General features: G+C 36.5%; 1 protein-coding gene across 2 annotated transcripts in view; it reads right to left on the bottom strand.

The window, feature by feature from the left end:
- Dpp10 (dipeptidyl peptidase like 10) overlaps nt 1-19753 on the bottom strand; it is a 636241-nt gene that overhangs the window by 316300 nt on the left and 300188 nt on the right. For both annotated transcript variants that reach the window (XM_090342925.1, XM_090342926.1), the window contains exon 4: nt 9941-10035. In XM_090342925.1, coding sequence (XP_090199051.1) covers nt 9941-10035 — 95 coding nt within the window. The remainder of the gene's footprint in view (nt 1-9940; nt 10036-19753) is intronic.

Genomic DNA, 19753 nt, shown 5'->3' with positions numbered 1-19753 from the left:
TGAAGATTTTCTCCCACTCTGTAGCCTTTCTAGTTAATTTGCTAGCAGTGTCCTTTGCCATACAGAAGCTCTGCATTTCAATGCAGTCCCACTTATCCAGTCTTTCTCTGATTTGTTGTGTTTCTTGATTCTTATTAAGAAAGTTTCGACCTGTGCCAAGGAGACCTAGCTTATCTCCTATTCCTTTTTGTAAAGTTTTCAGTGTATCTGCAGCAGATATTTAAACTTCCTTTTCCTATCTGACTGAAACTTCCTTTAGTTAACATTTAAGAAAAACATAATTAGCAATCCATGACTGTGTTAACCATAAATAAAATAGTTCAGAAAGAAAATAAAGGGCAGAACTTACCATCCAATGTTCAATGTTATATAACTATAGACTAGACTTGCTCAAAACAGACTAACATTTGATTCAGGAAGTATAACAGAGTGCTGAACTTTCAGGTAGATGAACTCCCAAAAGATTGTAAATGATGGACTTCTTTCTTATTATCTTCTAGCATCTTTTCTAACAAGCAACTTTGGCACTCAAAGGATCAGCTAAGGATTTTCTTTAAAATAAATATTGAAACTGTAAGCATTTGACAGAAGCTATTTAGAAGATAACAGGAAGGGGTGAACCATCTTTTTTTTCACATTTTTAAGCAAATTATATTTAATCGTAAATAAATATTTACCATTTTTGTTGATAATGAAGCAGTAATTATTTCAGTGTTTCACTCATATCCAAGGGAGAATTTTAGGTGTATTATTTAGATAAGTTTAGATTTTGTCATCAAGAACTTACTGAAGAACATTCATAATGCCTACAAGTAGCTAGAGATGTAGTTTTTAATGCACAATGAACAAGAATAAAACTAGATATAACACTTGAGATGCTGTGTCACTATAAATAAGTATGCTGGCAAAATTAAATTTAATTCATTCTCAATGACATTGTAGTGTGAAATACATGAAGTTGCCTATTTTGACCCTATTTTCTCTGATTAGTTACCCCTTAGTGGGTAACTAAGCAACCAAAAATTATTCCAGAAAATACACAAAGACAATAAAAAGGTTCCCTACTTACATTTTTACAATTAATCTGTGGCTGCATAGTTTTCTAGAGCAAGTATCAATACTTTTGTTAGTTTCTTTTTTTCATATATTTTTATTGTAATTAATAGAAGGGTTACATTATATTTGCCAGATAGAAGGTGCATTAATTCACATACATTGATAACCTTTCTCATGTCTTGATCCCCACTTCCCTCACCCCCATCCCCACCCTTCATCTTGTTTTTCCACCCTTCCCTATCCAATTTCAAATAACCAAATACAAATATATCCAATATATCAGAAAACAATGTGAAATACTGTAACAAAAAGAGATAACCAAGGGACAGCAAAAGAGAAGTGCATTAAGGACAACAATCACTCATTATATGGCTTTTGTTTCTATATCCTAGTGGTCCTTTCATTTAGAGTCATACTACATGGCCTTATGTATCAAGGTTTTGCTCTATTGCAAATCTCTGCTAGGAGAGCCCAAGGTTTCTACTCATTATGACAAATGAGGGAAACCATTGAGCCTAAGTTCCCTTGAGTCTGGCTTACTTCATTTAATGTGATTTTTTCTGAGTCTTTCCATTTCCTAACAAATGGGGTGATGTCATTCTTTCTGACAGCAGCGTAGAATTCCATTGTGCACAAATACCACATCTTGTTGATCCACTCATCAATTGAGGGGCATCTGGTTGGTTCATTATCTTTGCTATGGTAAATAGTGCTGCAATGAACATCTTCGTGCTAGTGGATTTAGTATGTCCTTGTTTCTGGACAATTGGGTAAATGCCTAGTGGTGGAATTGCTGGGTCATAGGGGAGCTCTATGTTTAGTCTTTTCAGGAGCTGCCATACTGCTTTTCATAGTAGTTGAAGGAGTTTGCACTCCTACCAACAGTGTAGTAGTGACCCCTCCTGGCCACATCCCCTCCAGCATCTGATGTTATTAGTTTTCTTAATCCTGGCCATTCTAACTGGAGTGAGGTGGAATCTTAGAGTTGTTTTGATTTGCAATTCTTTTATGGCCAGAGATGTTGAGCATTTCTTCATGTGTCTATAGGCCATTTTTGTTTCTTCTTCAGAGAAGACTCTCTTTAAGTCTTTGGCCCTTCTTTTAATGTGATCATTGTTACTTTAGAGATTGGTTTTGGAGTGATCCAATTTTTTGTGCTGTTGATATATTTTAGATATGAGGCCTTTGTCTGTTGTATGGTTGGTGAAGATCTTCTCCCATTCTGTAGGCTTCCTAATTAATTTACTAGCTATGCCCTTTGCCATACAAAAGCTTTGCAGGTTAGTTTCTTTTTTATGACTATTGCTTTTAAAAGTATGCTATAGGCGGGGGGTTTGGCCTAGTGGTAAAGTGCTTGCCTAGCATGCATGAAGACGTAGGTTCGATTCCTTGGTACCACATACATAGAAAAAAGCCAGAAGTGGTGCTGAGGCTCAAGTGGTAGAGTTCTAGCCTTGAGAAAAATCCAAGGATAGTGCTCAGGCCCTGAGCTTAAGCCCAGGACTGGCAAAAAAAAAGTATGCTACAAATCATCCTCAGACACATAAAATTTTCGAACAATCTTAATAGGAGTGATTGAGTCAAAATCATCTTTATAATATGGAACCTTGCTTTAATCTTTGCTAGAAAATTTATAATCCCATGTAAATCCCTGATTTACATATATGATATAGAGAAACTCAATTCTTCCTTGTTGAGTAGAAATTAGATGTCATCTAAATAAATACAATTGCCATTCAAAAGTGAATATTTTCTGTATAGAAAGTTTTTAAGCATTTCCAAATTAATTATAAGAATAAGATAAATAAGAGAGATCTTCAACAATAAAGAATGGGAACACTACTAATGTAAAAGCTGGGTTATGACTAAGCTAAGACGAGCAGATTTATCTACTAAAGATGCATCCATTAAGACAGATGCTGTCCTGTAATCTGTGACCCATTAAGGAAAGATAACTGCTTTCTGTTGAAAGAATTGGTAACATGCAAAGGAGTGGTATTAACTTATCTGAACAAAAATACCATAATTAGGGGCCGGGAGTTTGGCCTAGTGATAGAGTGCTTTGTGTAGTATGCACGAAACCCCCGTTCGATTCCTTGGTACCACATACATAGCAAAAAGCCAGAAGTGGTGCTGAGGCTCAAGTGGTAGAACTCTAGCCTTGAGAAAGTCCAAGGACAGCGCTCAGGCCCTGAGCTCAAGCCCAGGAGTGGCAAAAAAAGTACCACAATTACAAATATTCCCATGGTGTTGGGAGTGATAGGGAAAAAGAATGGAAGAGATGATGTTAGTCAGGACACATTGTACTCATAAACTGGCATATTGAATTGAAACCCCTTTGCAGAACTCCTTAAAGATAATTAAAAATAGAATAAATATCCCCCAGAGAATCATATAAAATTAAGGTGACCTTATTAGTATGTACCTTACACTATACAAAGGAGAAGAAGTATAACTTAAAGGAGTGTAACTTCTGCACACTGGTCCTCTTTATTTTAAAGAAGAAATGTGTATCCAGGGAATGAAGCTGAAGTTTACCACTTATATTCTTCCTTACAGTTTACCCAATTATTACACATAAAAAAACTCATTTCGTTTCTTTTAACTCTTTGATTAGCATAAAATTTAGAAAATTTGGCTGGTATTTTTTGGCTGTTTTTTTTTTTCTGTGTTACCAAGTGCTGCTCTGTGCATTGTACTATGGTCAGTCAAAACCTCTACTCTTTAGAATTCTAGAGAATCTTCCACTGGGATCATCTACATTATATCTAGAGTTGCCAAATGTCCCCTGAATACAAAACTCATTGCTAGTTGAAAATGCTCACCTAAGAAACAGAGAAATTCTACTGTCACACATATAGCAGCTGCCATGAAGACACTGCTTAGTTAGACTTGTTTAGTTAGCATTAGATACACTGCTCAATTCTGACTTTGCTAGAAAGATCACTGCTAATGCCAGCATAAGTACTCCACTAATACAGGAAACATATGTGGTAACATAGTGAAGAAAAATCTTCCAAAGACCATTCTTCACCCCAAATTTTACAATGAGAGTTGTACAATTTGGGGGTACATGTTTCAAATGACTCATTTATATTTTCATATTTGGGGGGTTTGTTTTATTTTGTTTGGTTTTTGTTTCACTTTTCCCTCTAGGTTGTCCCTTTCCTCAAATTAGGTCAAATTTCTTCATTTCATGGTGGCATATGTTGGATCAGATGTCATGGCTCATGTCTGTAATTCTACCTACTCAGAATGCTAAAATCTGAGGAACCAGCTCAAGCAGGAGAGTTCATGAGCTTCTTATCACCAATGAACCACCAAAAAGCCAGGAGTCGAGGTGTGATTCAAGTAGCAGAGCAATAACCTTGAGCAAAGAAGCTCAGTGACAGCACCCAGGCTTTGAGTTCAAGCCCTTAGACTGGCACACATGTATGCATGTGCACAAAGACACACACACACACACACACACACACACACACACTCAAACATGGAGTTATAATTGGTAATTGGTGTATATCTTAAGTATAGCATACTTGCTTAGCATCACTACCCACATAAACCATGCAACATTTGCACACACATGCAATATATATATATATCACTATATATATCATTCTTACATATTCAAATGACGTATCACAAATATCACGTATTACACATGATATAATGAATAAATCACAGCTAATGTGATGAAGAAAGAAAATTGGTGGTATCTAGATAAATCATATTTCTAATATATTTCACTTTTTTTGTTTCTTTCCTTTTTTTGTTTTTGTTTTTGTGGGTTATGGGGCTTGAATTCAGCCTAGGTGCTGTCTTTGAGCTCTTCAGCTCAAGGCTACCACACTACCCTTGAACCAAGCCCCACTTCCCATTTTCTAGAGGTTAATTTGAGATAAGAGTCTCAGGTCCTTTTGTGCCCAGACTGACTTTGAATCTTGATCCTAATATGTCAGTCTCCTGAATAGCTATGTTTAAAGGCTTGAGTCACTGCACCGGCTTTATTTCACTATTTCATAATGACCAAAAGTGAATAGCTACCCTTATCTTGCCACACCTTTATTTTTTCAATTTTAGACTATTTCATAGAATGGATTTAAACACGGATTTTTTCAGAGATTTTTTTTGTTTCTCAGTTATTGATTGTACAATGCAGAAATATTTTTCCTTTTTGAAAAAATATTACTACCTAAGCACATGAATCAAACTCATTTCCAGATATTTTTCTAATTTCAAAAATGATATGATAGTAAAATTTATGAGAACTAGTGTTTTTACCATGACCACTAGTGTGCCATCATTAATGGCAGAAGTTATACAATCAACATTAAGAACACATTTTCTCATTTTATCATTGAGAGTAAATATTTTTTTCTGAAATAGTTGTAGCACTAAGAGACATTACAAACACTTAAAAATATTAAGAGCAGCAGAATGTACTGTTATTTCTCTTCTCTTTTTTTTGCCCTTATGGTTAATCTCATATTGTTACAATATCTGACTTTGTTACCTTGCATATTGTACATATGTTTGTTTGTTTGAAATAGGAAAGGGAAGTGGGGAAAACAAGATGTTTGGGAGGGGTTGGGAGAGGTAAATGGGGGCAAAACCATGAGAAGGGGTATAAATGTGTGAGAAGTAGTGCACCTACTAGCTGTCAAATGCAACTGTAACCTCTCTATACATTATCCTTACAATAAAAAAAAGAGCAGTTTTAAGGCTAAATCACTCCTTTAATTCTCTAATGACATAGTTATATGGTTTGTAATTCCCTTCTTCATTAGATATTCACCTAGCTTAAGTTCCAGAGAATGCTATAAAAATAATTACTTCTGCAAATTAATTATTTTTGTTTTAGACTCCTAAGCCCAATACTGTTCTTATTATTACATAACAAAAATAACTGTGAGTGTTGTGCACACACACACACACACACACACACACATACACACACACATGCACATGTGTGTCATATCTTTTGTTTGAACTCACATCTTCGGAGCTTCATTGCTCAAGGTTTGTGTTCTACCTTGTGAGCCACAGGTCCACTTTTGACGTTTTTTTGTAATTAATTGGAGATAAGAATGTTACAGATTTCAGACTTTCCAGCCTGAGCTGGCACTGAACCAAAATCCTCATATCTTATTCTCCTGAATAGCTAGGATTATATGCATGAGACACTGGCACACAACCGATAACCAGGTTTTAAGCTGGTAAATAAGAAATTAACATTAAACTATCTTTAATTTTTAAAAATAAAATTTTCTCTTTTAATTAAGCATAACATGTCCTATAAAATCAGGCTATTCTATCATATGTATGTCAATGATGTTCTATAATTGACTTGCTAAATTTCCATTAAAAGGTATTTTATACTCAGGTGTTCTAATTACATATAATTATAAATAAATATTTGTAATTATTTGAAGAAAAATCTAAGCATAGAACTTTTTTTTTTGCCAGTCCTGGGTTTGAGCTCAGGGTCTGAGCACTGTCCTTGGACTTTCTCAAGGCTAGAGCTCTACCACTTGAGCCTCAGCACCACTTCCGGCTTTTTTCTATATATGTGGTACCGAGGAATCGAACCCGGGTCTTCATGCATGCTAGGCAAGCACTTTAACCACTAGGCCAAACTCCCAGCCCCAGCATAGAACTTTTATCAAGTCTTAGGTGATTACATTTCAAGAGATTGGTGATGGGTAGAAAAGTAAAACCGAATATTATCTTAATATGAACTTCAAGAACATAACTGTTTAGCAAGGATAGCTTAAAGTTGTGTGTAAACTATTAAACAAGTTCCTCTCCAGTCAATCAGAAACATGGTAAAATGTATTTGAACCCAGATTGGGGTTTACCAGTTCAAATATGTTCCACCTTCAATTACCCAGGGTCCTGTCATTTGTGGCTTTACTCATCAACTCTGACAGTCCTAAGACTTATAAATTGTTTAATTATCTGCACTGTAACATAACTCTCTTTAGGGAGCTTATGAACCTTAGAAGAATAGTAAACAAGAATATTTGCTAAATATGACTGTGGTAATTAAGAATCATGGCCAATATAGAAGATAATAGAAACAGATCTCAAAAAAGATTTATGATGATGAAATGCATATGCATAAAGGTAAAAAGGAATTAATGAGCACATGCAGAAGCAGATGAGATAAGGCAGACAGTTTTACCAACAAAAGAAATAGGATGAAAGAATAATAATGTAAGTTTTTTTTGTTTTTGTTTTTTGATATATCCAGGAGGTTAGAAAAATAATGAATAAATGCTAAAAGTATGAAAACCATGATCTGAGATCAAAGAAAATGTTAATCAGAGTTTTGGAGGGATCAGTAAGTATTTGCCACAAAAGACAAAATTCAGCCGTGATTCTCACTAGAAGCCATGTTGCTAATGAACTATTTAACTTTGGGAAGGGGGGATTCAGGAGGGGAAAAACTAGGAGAGTGTGGGAGGTGACACTGTTCAATAGGAAAATGTACTCATTACCTGACTGTGTACTACATGTGTACATCACTTTTACAGCAAATTTTTATACAAACACAAAATCAGAATATTAACTAACCTGAATGCTTTGACTACTAAAAGTCTATAATTTGTATTAAAAATGGTACAAAATGAGAAAGGGAAAAATATGGAAATACATTTAATTTTTGTTCATCATGCAATTATAGAGAAATCACTTCACATTGACTTTAATCAAGATATTATTAGCATCTTCTTTCATCATTACTATGTCCTACTTTCTTCCTACCGTCCTATCTTTTTAGGAAAGATTTTTTTTCCCTAGGTGTCAGTATACATTAATGATTCCTTACCCTCTTAATGAATGTCTTTTCAGACCACCCCAAAAAACTGCTAAGAATGTGAGCAGACAGTCTATGTTATATATTTTGCTTATGTACTATAAAGTTTTACAAGTACAGTAATTTTTCTTTGAATGTCTATGGATCAACTTGTAATATAAAAGTGTAAGTTCCATAACTTACACTGAAAGTTGGTTGGTTAGATTTGCTAGACAGATATACAGAAATGTAATGGTTTCATGACTTCAGTGACCATTGTTTTCTTAGTATGAGAAAAAAAAGAAAAGCATGAGACTGAGATGTGAGGTGTTTTGAAGCAAGTCTGGACAGAAAAATTTGAGAGATTCCTATTTCTAACTAAGCTCTTAAAAGAACAGAAGTGAAGCTTTGGATCATGTGGCAGAAAACTAGTTTTGAGCAAAACAGATTAGGGATGACTACCATGCTATGAATTCAAGCCTCAGGACTGGCAAAAAACAAACAAACAAATAAACAAAAACATTGAGTAAGAAGGTTGCCAATCCATCTTTTCCAATTGGGAATGAAGAGATTCCAGTTTTCAAACTAAGATATTACAAGTGAAATCAGTTTTAGAGAATTGGGACATTCTAAAATAGATATGAAGATTAACTTGCTGTATCAAATATAAAATTAGGAATAAAAATTTAAAAATAGTCCAGGCACAGAGGTTCATGCCTATAATCCTAGCTATTCTGGAGGTTCCAAGCCAGCCCGGGCACAAAAGGACCTGAGACTCTTATATTCAATTAACCTCTGAAAAACAGAAAGTGAGGCTTGGCTCAAGGGTAGGGTGGTAGCCTTGATCTGAAGAGCTCAAGGAGAGTGCCATGGCCTAGTTCAAGCACCATGCCTTCCACACACAAAAATAGCCAATGGGTTCCTTTTTGTTTATTTTGGGGAGCATTTTCAGGTCCTGAGTTATGTTCTAGCTGCATCATACAAAATTATTATACAATATACTAAGACTATTATTATTTTAGTTAGTAAAAATGTACAGTTTTTCAGTATTCTTTAGTACCTATGTTTTGCTACATTTATATTACTATATATCATCCAATGTATAATCCTAGCTAAGTCTCTTCAACAGAGTACATTACCAGAAACATGGTTATACTCTTGTAAGAGCTATGTAGGCTAGGTACACTGATACATGTTTGTAACCTGTCTACTCTGGAGACAAGATTTTGGGAGAATTAGAATCTCCCCCATCTAAATCAATGTTAGGTGTTTTGTGCACATCCATGATTCCAGCTAAGGCAAGCTGTAAATAGCAAGATGGGGAATCCAGGCTGTCCAGACAATAGCACAATCCTGAATTTTAAAATGACTGAAGGAAAAATACCGGTACTATGGCATACCTCAGGTTGTAAAGTATCTGCATAACATGCATACAGCCCTGATTTCAAACCTCAGCACTACAAACTAATGTGGAAAATAAAATCATAAATAAACACATTATGTCAATTGAAGATTGGTGGCTAAGCAGTAAGTGGATGATAATGTTAGAATTCTAAACTCTAAAGGCAAAACACATCAGTTCCAACACAAGGCCAATTGTAAACCTTCTATTTGACTGATCCAGGAAAAACTACTGAATGAATAAGAAATCAGGAACCTGGAAAGTGGTGGCAAGTTCCTCATATAATGTGCAAAATGTACCATTTTTTTTAAGTCTTGGGAAATGCAACAGTAATCTCACATAGAAAATACTAGGGCAAGTATTCATACTAGGCAGCTTTAATTTCTGGAAATGTCTGTATTCCTTCTCAGTTCTAGGAAGGAAAGTATGAAGACAGATTGAATCCATTATAAATATTGAATTTATATAACTTACAATATCTCAGAATCTAATGGTAATAAGAGAGAGAATGAAACAGATGGTGACAAAGTATTTTTTATCAATATTTGCCTTGATTTCACAATATTGCAGATTTAACTTTTCTTATGAATGCTATGCACAGGCTAGAGCTGAAGAATTTGAGGCTCAGCATATCCTACATCCTAGAATACTGGAAAGCATAAAGTATTTAATTATCCATTACTTACAAAAGTTTTGTTTTCCAATAGCAATGTGGTAGTATTCGTTTCTATATTCAGTTTGACCACATGTCCATTCTCGCTTTTATACACCACATCTGTATCTGCAATGACAAAGACAAATATATTGACTAATTGATATGACAGAAGTAGGTAAAGAGCATGCATAATAAACAGATGCAGCACAACCAGAGTCTTCACACAACCAGATTTCTGCATTTGGCCCACATTAATTCTCTTAAAAGTTCAGGAAGGGGCCGGGAGTTTGGCCTAGTGGTAGAGTGCTTGCCTAGCATGCATGAAGACCTGGGTTCGATTCCTCAGTACCACATACATAGAAAAAAAGCCAAAAGTGGTGCTAAGGCTCAAGTGGTAGAGCTCTAGCCTTGAGAAAAGTCTGAGGACACTGCTCAGACCCTGAGCGCAAGCCCAACACTGGCAAAAATAAAAAAAGTTCAGGAATCCCAACTAACACATGGTCCATTGTACACTAAGCACAGGATTAGTAAGAGGGCTGCTTAGCCTCCTATGTTAACAAATATAAACTAATCGGCTGCGTATTTTCAGGCAAGAGAGACAAATTTCATTTGGAAATCCAGTTGGTATTTTTCGCCCAACCAGAGTGTGAAATCAGGGTCTCACATTTCTCTCTTGACTTGCTTGCTCAAGGCTTGCATTCTTTCACATGAACCTTGTCTCCTGCCCAGCTTCTTGCTGGTTACTTTTGGAGATAAATTCTTATGGATTATTCTGCCAGATCTTCCAAATCTGTTTCTTAAGTAGCCAGGATTATCGGTATATAATTCTGAGTGACTAATTTAATTTTGTTTAAACTTACAAGTTGGTTTAAACTGCCATTTAACTATGTCAATTCTGTACACAGAAAATCACCCTCATGAAGTATTAGTGATCTTCTAATCCTTTTGCAATCATTCAGTTGTTAGTCACTCTATTATATTAGGGGTAGAGATTTTCTAAATGGTAATTGCTTTTCCAGTTTTACCTAACCCTTATCATTGTATTACAAATAGCTCCTTTCTCTTACAATTCTAGTAAAGGAGATACTAAAGAAAATTGAGTCCATGATGAATACTGAATATATTATATAAGAAAAAAGTCTCACAGAATATGAATGTTTCAATATTATAATATTATATTTTGAGATTATACAAATTAATTAAAGTTATACAGATAGAAAAATCTGACAATTCAACAAACAAGAAATAAATATCTCTACATGATTCTGTACTTAAAGAATCCTATAGACTCTACTCCCAAGCTCCTTGAGCTGATTCAAAACTTTGGAAGGGTAGCAGGCTATAAAATTAACCCTCAAAAATCAACTGCCTTCCTCTACGCTAACAGTGAGAGGAATGAGGCAAAAATCAGGAAAGCAACTCCTTTTGCAATAGCCTCAAAGAAAATAAAATACCTAGGAATTATCTTAACTAAGAATGTAAAGGACCTTATTGATGAAAACTTTAACACCCTGAAAAAGGAAATTAAAGCAGAACTGAGGAAATGGAAAAACCTCCCATGCTCCTGGATTGGAAGAATCAACATCGTGAAAAATGACAATCTTGCCAAGGGCTATCTACAAATTCAACGCAATACCCATCAATATCCTAATGTCATTCTTTAAAGAAATAGAAGAGGCAATCCAAAATTTCATATGGAATCATAAAAGACATCGTATAGCAAAAACACTTCTTAGCAGAAAGAACAGCGCTGGAGGAATTTCAATTCCAAACTTTAGACTCTATTACAGAGCTATAATTATCAAAACAGCTTGGTACTGACACAAGAACAGGCCTGAAGACCAATGGAATAGAACTGAGAACCCAGATATTAAACCACAGACCTATGGCCACCTAATCTTTGACAAGGGAGCCAAAAAAATAGAATGGAAGAAAGACAGCCTCTTCAAAAAGTGTTGCTGGCAGAACTGGTTAAGCACCTGCAGAAAACTAAAGTTGGATCCTTCTTTGTCACCGTGCACTAGAATTAACTCCAAATGGATAAAAGACCTAGAGGTAAGAGGCGACACACTGAAAACTTTACAAGAAGGAATAGGAAAAACACTAGGCCTCCTTGGCAAAGGTCAAAACTTTCTTAATAAGGACCAAGAATCACAACAAATCAGAGAAAGGCTGGATAAGTGGGACTGAATTAAACTGCGGAGCTTTTGTATGGCAAAGGACATAGCTAGTAAATTAATTAGGAAGCCTACAGAGTGGGAGAAGTTCTTCACCAACCATACAACAGACAAAGGCCTCACATCTAAAATATATCAACAGCTCACAAAATTGAATCACTCCAAAACTAATCTTCAATATAACAACCATCCAATTAAAAGATAGCCAAAGACTTAAAGAGAGTCTTCTCTGAAGAAGAAAAAAAATGGCCTATAGACACGTGAAGAAATGCTCAATATCTCTGGCCATAAAAGAAATGCAAATCAAAACAACTCTAAAATTCCACCTCACTCCAGTTAGAATGGCCATGATCAAGAAAACTAATAACATCAGATGCTGGAGGGGATGTGGCCAGGAGGGATCCCTACTACACTGTTGGTGGGAGTGCAAACTCCTTCAACTACTATGGAGAGCAGTATGGCAGTGCCTGAAAAGACTAAACATAGAGCTCCGCTATGACCCAGCAATTCCACCACGAGGCATTTACCCAATTGTCCAGAAACAAAGACATACTAACACAAAGATGTTCATAGCAGCACTATTTACCATAGCAAAGATATGGAACCAACCCAGATGTCCCTCAGTTGATGAGTGAATGAACAAGATGTGATATTTGTGCACAATGGAATTCTCCGCTGCTGTCAGAAAGAATGACATTACCCCATTTGTTAGGAAATGGAAAGACTTAGAAAAAAAATCATATTAAGTGAAGTAAGCCAGAGTCAAGGGAACTTAGGCTCAATGGTTTCCCTCATTTGTCATAATGAGTAGAAACCTTGGGCTCTCCTAGCAGAGATTTCAATAGAGCAAAACCTAGATACATAAGGCCGTATAGTATGACTCTAAATGAAAGGACCACTAGGATATAGAAACAAAGGCCATATAATGAGTGATTGTTTTCCTTAATGTACTATGTTATCTCTCATCTCTTTTGCTGTCCCTTTCTTATTTTAAATTGTCACAGTATCTCACTTTGTTATCTGATATATTGGATATATTTGTATTTGGTTATTTGAAATTGGATACGGAAGGGGGGAAAACAAGATGAGGGGTGGGAGTACGGGGGAGGGAAATGGGGACCAAGACATGAGAAAGGGTATCAATGTATGTTAATTAATGCACCTTCTATCTGGCGATATAATGTAACCCTTCTATTAATTAAAATAAAAATAGATGAAAAAAAAGAAATAAATACTGGGAAGTAAAAACAAAACAACAAAAAAAGATATCCCCATCTCTTCTCCAGATATACCACAATTTAAATGCTTATATTTAGAATTAAAATGATACACCACTATGGAAAGCAGTGTGGCAGTGCCTCAAAAGGCTAAACATAGAACTCCCCTATGACCCAGCAATTCCACTACTTTCCACTACTTGGCATTTACCCAACCATCCAGAAACAAGGGCATACTAAATCCACTAGCACAACAATGTTCATTGCAGCACTATTCACCATAGCAAAGATATCAAACCAACCTAGATGTCCCTCAGTTGATGAGTGGATCAACAAGTTGTGGTATTCGTACACAATGGAATTCTATGCTGCTGTCAGAAAGAATGACATCGCCCCACTTGTTAGGAAATGGAAAGACTTAGAAAAAATCATATTAAGTGAAGTAAGCCAGACTCAAAGGAACTTAGGCTCAATGGTTTCCGTCATTTGTCATAATCAGTAGACACCTTGGGCTCTACTAGCAGAGATCTGCAATAGAGCAAAATCTTGATACATAAGGCCATATAGTATGAAGCTAATTGAAAGGACCTCCAGGATATCGAAACAAAAGCCATATAACGAATGATTGTTGTCCTTAATGTACCATGTTGTCTCTCATCTCCTTTGCTGTCCCTTGGTTATCTCATATTGTTATAGTATCTCACTTTGTTATCTGATATATTAAATTTATTTGTATTTGGTTATTTGAAATTTGATAGGGAAGGGGGGAAAACCAAGATGGGTGTGGGGTGTGTGTGGGGGAAGAGGGAAATGGGTACCAAGACATGTGAAAGGGTATCAATGTATGTAAATTAATACACCTTCTATCTGGCAAATATCATGTAACCCTTTTACTAATTACAATAAAAAATGCAAAAAAAGATAAGCATTATGAAAGGAACCAAATAAAAAATGTGACACCAAAAAAAAAGAATTAAAATGATACATGACTAATACTCAAGTCCAAAATATTTTTGGGATATTCAAAATACTGTGTGTGGACTATGTTGACTTCTAAAAGAAACAAAGATGGTACAATGGTTACATTCTTTTTTGCATTTCTCCTCTGCAAATCTTCTGAGTCAGATAGACATACCCCCATAGATTAGCAAGACAAGCCAAACAGCATGCCTTAACAGAGTCATTTTTCTAAAATGAATGCAATACTTTAAATCAGCTTTTCACACTTTCATTTCATAATAGGTAAGTAGAGCTCTAAAGACCTCCATGTATTCATCTTCACCACGAAATCAAGTACAGAGTAGAATCTAAATATGAATGAGGCTTACAGTCTCAAGAATATGAACAACAGCGAGGGCAATTGTATTGTGGTCCATGGTCAAGGACAAAGAAATGGAAACATATGGCTTCCTTTTCTGTTACAAACCCCTCAAGTGTTGAGTTGCTATTAGGGACAGAGAAAAGAACACCAGTCATGATTTCACTCACAATCCAAGTATAATGAAGCAAAGCATGGCTGAAAACAATTTAAAACTAAATAATATAGATTTTTAAGTCAATTATGTTGGATAATTATTTGGAATCCAGAAAACTCTATAAAGATTTGAGGTTTGTTCACACCATTAAACTTGCTCTCCAGATTAAAATTATTTTCAACTCAGCTGTTATTCTTTACATTATTTTTTATATTTCATCAATTATTTGAAAATCTATTCATATCTTTCTTTACTCATTCTGTTATTTTTATCTAGTCATTATGATAATGTCTTTTGTTCTTTTCCTTACCTTACTCTTGGAACTATTATCATTAGCACAATCTCTTAGTATTTTGCTTGCTAGATCCAGTATATTCCATCCTTGGGGTGAGGAATGTAGCCTAGTGTTAGAGTGCTTGCCTAGCATGCACAAGGCCCTGGGTTTGATTCCTCAGTACCACATACACAAAAAAAGCTGGAAGTGGTGCTGTGGATCAAGTGGCAGAGCACTAATCTTGAGAAAAGTTGGCCAAGGACAGTTCCCAGACCCTGAGTTCAAGCTCCAGGAATGGCAAATAAATGATGCCCTTTCAATATTATTTGTCTTATATTTTGTTTCATATTAGAAAAATATAAGGGAACCAATTCAAGAATAAAGTAAATTAACATAGGAAAAATAAGCTGGATACACTTGAAGTATGTCTCTACCATATTCTAATTAACCTTTCTTTCTAGATATTACAAGTTAGCCAGTTGTTCTGAGCCCAACTCAATCAGTGGCTTGAAATGAAAAGAAGTACCAAAGTAGAAGTACTGTCTACTAATCCAACCATGATTCTTCACTGTAAAGAAATTTTACCAAGTTCTTCTGTTAATAGTTTCAACAACAAGAAAAACGGCATCCTGCTAGATGCAGTGGCTCCCACCTGTAATTCTAGCTACTCAGGAGGCTGAGATTTGAGGATCAAGGTTCAAAGCCAGTCCAGACCCAAAAGGTACTGAAACTCTTATCTCCAGTTAACCTCTAGAAAATGGGAAGTTTGGCTCAAGGGTAGGGCGGTAACCTTGAGCTGAAAATCTCAGTGACAGAGCCCAGGCCAAGTTTAAGCCCCATGGCCCCACACACAAAAAAATCATGATTGTGAATTCCAAGTAGGAACCAAAATATGGTAGTGAAAACCCCTAATTTCAGTACTTGGAAGACTGAGATACAAAGACTCACTTTCAGGCCACCGTAGGCCAAGAACACAACAATAACAAGAACACAGCAATATGGTGATGTACATCTATAAACTCAGTGACATGAGAGACACAGAAGGAATAGAGTTCAAGATAGGAAGACTCAGTCCTAAAATGCAGGGGATATGTGGTTTTGCATACCTGTAAATTCAGCTATATGATGGTGTAAACAGGAAGAACACGGTCAAAGGGTAGAGTACCTGAGAATAACTCAGAGCTGAAGGATTAAACTTGCAGTTCTAGCCACCCAGGAAACTGAGTTCTGAAGGAAGAAGTTTCAAGGCCATTCGGGGAAAGAAATGCTCAGTAGATGTAATCCCAAAGTATACCAGGAGAAGCATGAAGGCATGTCTCAAGTCATAGACAGCAAGGATAGTAAGAAAATGACTTTGAGCTCCAACTCTAGTACCAGGAAAAGAGAGAGAGAGAGAGAGAGAGAGAGAGAGAGAGAGAGAGAGAGAGAGAGAGAGAGAGAGAGAGAGAGAGAGAGGGAGAGGGAGAGGGAGAGGGAGGAGAGGGAGATGAGAGGGAGAGGAGAGGAGAGGGAGAGGAGAGGAGGGAGAGGAGAGGGAGAGGGAGAGGGAGAGGGAGAGGGGAAGAGGGAGAGGGAGAGGGAGAGGGAGAGGGAGAGGAGAGGGAGAGGGAGAGGGAGAGGGAGAGGGAGAGGGAGAGGAGAGGAGAGGGAGAGGAGAGGGAGAGGGAGAGGAGAGGGAGAGGAGAGGAAGGGAGAGAGGAGAGGGAGAGGTGAGAGAGGAGAGAGAGGAGAGAGAGGAGAGAGAGAGAGGAGAGAGAGGGAGAGAGAGGAGAGAGAGAGAGAGAGGAGAGAGAGGAGAGAGAGAGGAGGGAAGAGAGGAGAGAGGGAAGAGAGAGAGAGAGAGGGAGAGAGGGAGAGAGGAGAGAGGTGAGGAGAGAGGGAGAGGGTGAGGAGGGAGAGGGGAGGGAGAGGAGAGGGAGAGGGAGAGGGGAGAGGGAGAGGAGAGAGAGGAGAGAGGAGAGAGAGAGAGAGAGAAGGAGAGAGAAGGAAGAAGGAACGGAAGAAGGAAGAAAGAAGGAAGGAAGAAGGAAGGAAGGAAGGATCAGGAAGGAAGAAGAAAGCAGATAAAACATTTAATTTTACACTCTAGTTCTAAATGTGGTATCAACAAAGACTGAATTAAAAATAAGACATCTAGGGCCGGGAGTTTGGCCTAGTGGTTTAAAGTGCTTGCCTAGCATGCATGAAGCCGGAAGTGGTGTGCTGAGGCTCAAGTGGTAGAGCTCTAGCCTTTACAAAGTGCAAGGACAGTGCTCAGGCCCTGAGCTCAAGACCAGGACTGGCAAAAAAAAAAAAAAAAAAGCTACTTGATTTACTATTTCTTCTAAGATGTTCTTGCTGTAAATAGATACAAAATAGTCTTTTTTCAGAAATTTGTGGAAAATTAGGTTCTATACACAATTCCTAAGAATGGGAAAATTGCTAAATTATCAAACAACTTAAGTACTACTAGATCATAAAATGTGCCTGTTGCCAGATATAAACTCACATTTAAAGTTTAGCTGCTGATGCTCAACTCATATCTTTGGGCCTATATATATCTCATACTAATCAAATCCTTCCAAATACTTAAGACTCCTTGGAAAGAGTTTGACTATAATAGGTAAAAAACTAGGATTTGTTAATAGGTTATTCTGGGGTCTTTAGCAAGTAGAGTCAATTAAATTCCCTTTCTATGTATAACAAAAACTCATCTCACTAGTTGCTGATATTACTGCTAATGTAATTATGCATTTAAATTAGGACATGATAATTGGCTTTTAATGTTTCAAAATTAGATACATCTATAAGCAATTCTTACAAAGTAGGAAAAATATTGGCAAATTGATTCTATTAGATATTCAACTCCAAACATGATCTTCATTTAAAACAATCAATAAAATAAGAATTTCCACAGTAGACAATACTTTTAAAAAGAAATCTTTATCAAAGAACTGAGAAAGATAAAAAATGTAGAGCCAAATAATGAAATGATTTTCAGAGAAAATGACAAAACCATTTCAGGAAGGATTTGTTAAATATTGAGTTAAGTCTAATGCTTAATTAAACATATCTATGATAAATCAAGAGTATGGAGCTGTTCATAATTGAAACTCAGCAGGCTCCTCCTTCAATTCTCCCAGGAATGTAAAACTCTCTTTACTTTTTAAAAAGCCCCCGCATATGAGAAATGGTTTCATTATTCTTTTTCTACTTCAGACTCTCACTCTGTTGAAGTTACTCTTTTTCACTACTTTCAGGACCTACTCCTCTTTGCAAAGAAAAGCTCTGCTTATAAGCCAAGTAGTGTTTCTTATGTATCTTTCAAAGCTTAGGTATCAGCCTCCCTTTTCCAATTGCTTTATTTTACACAATGAATAGCTTTCATAGTAAAATAATAAATATATGCACTCAAGTCTTTTGCTCTATCTATGGCTCTACCTCTTTCACAGTAACCCTCAAGACACACACACACACACACACACACACACACACACACACACACACACACGTTTGTTGTTTATTTCTATCATGGGGTTTGAACTCTGGGCCTGGACGCTGTCCCTGAGCTCTTCAGCTCAAGGCTACCTTTGTACCCCTTGAGACACACCACCACTTCTGGTTTTCTAATGGCTAATTGGAGATGAGAGTCTCATGGACTTTAGTGCGCTGGCTGGCTTTGAACTACTATCCTCAGATATCAGTATTCTGAATAGCTAGGATTACAGGCATGAGCAACCATGCTCAGATTTTTACTTCATGGTGTATCTACCCTGCATACTATTTTCCATTTCTCCTGCATGGAAGTTGCTGTCCTTGTTCTTCTGAAACTGAGAACCTCCAATATCAGCACTAACCCAAATACTCAAACCCAATGTGTGTTGTCCCCACCACACTCAACACCACAATGTATGATTGTGTGATGAAGAAATTTTGGTTCTCTTCCCTTGCCTTTTAACCTTGCTTTGGAGACGTACTTTTTCTTCAAATATTTCTATAGGATCTATCATCTGAAATGAGATAAAAACAAAGGCATTTTTCCAAGTTTAGCTTTGATTTCTAACATTTCTCCTGTACCTGCTCTACTCAGAGTGCCCATTTCTACTGACACCTTGCTAAATTAATTACCAGATTTTCACCCAAAATTGTGACCTCTCCCACCTATCTGTCTATTCTCGATGTCCAGTGGTCTGCTTGATAACACAAGAATGTTGCTGAGGTATAAATCTCAGTAGACTAAAAATAAATTCTATTCTTTTTAATTTGGCAAATACACAAACATCTTTATAGTCTTATTAGAATATCTCCAATATTAATGTTGTTCTTTAGCAGAAAAGTAGAACTGTCTATTGGGATATGTCCCAGTGAAACTGGGGAAGAAGTAGGTAAAAGAATAAGAAAATGAGGATGTATATGTAGTTTATTTATTTTTGAAAAAAGCCATGAAAACGTGGGCCAAGTGAAATGCTGAAGAGGAAATATCACAATAAATTCTTCTTCCCTTTGTACAATGAATGCATATCTGTAAAATCTCTGTTTTTTAGAATCACTCTCACCTCAGATTTTTGGTACTTTTAGTTTCCCATGCCTCTACTCAATGCTGGTACATAGCCCGATTCATTCTACATGGCCTTTTATGTTTAATCAAATGTTTCAAATGATTCAAACTATAGTTCTGTGTGTATGCCCTATGTCAAATAGGCCAAATCCTCAGCTTATTCA

The sequence above is a fragment of the Megascapheus bottae genome, chromosome 12, assembly GCF_031878675.1.
Source record: "Megascapheus bottae isolate mThoBot1 chromosome 12, mThoBot2.hap1, whole genome shotgun sequence".
In the NCBI taxonomy this organism is placed as follows: domain Eukaryota; kingdom Metazoa; phylum Chordata; class Mammalia; order Rodentia; family Geomyidae; genus Megascapheus; species Megascapheus bottae.
Note: the sequence above shows the minus strand (reverse complement) of the source record. Positions and strands in the feature narration are given on the sequence as shown.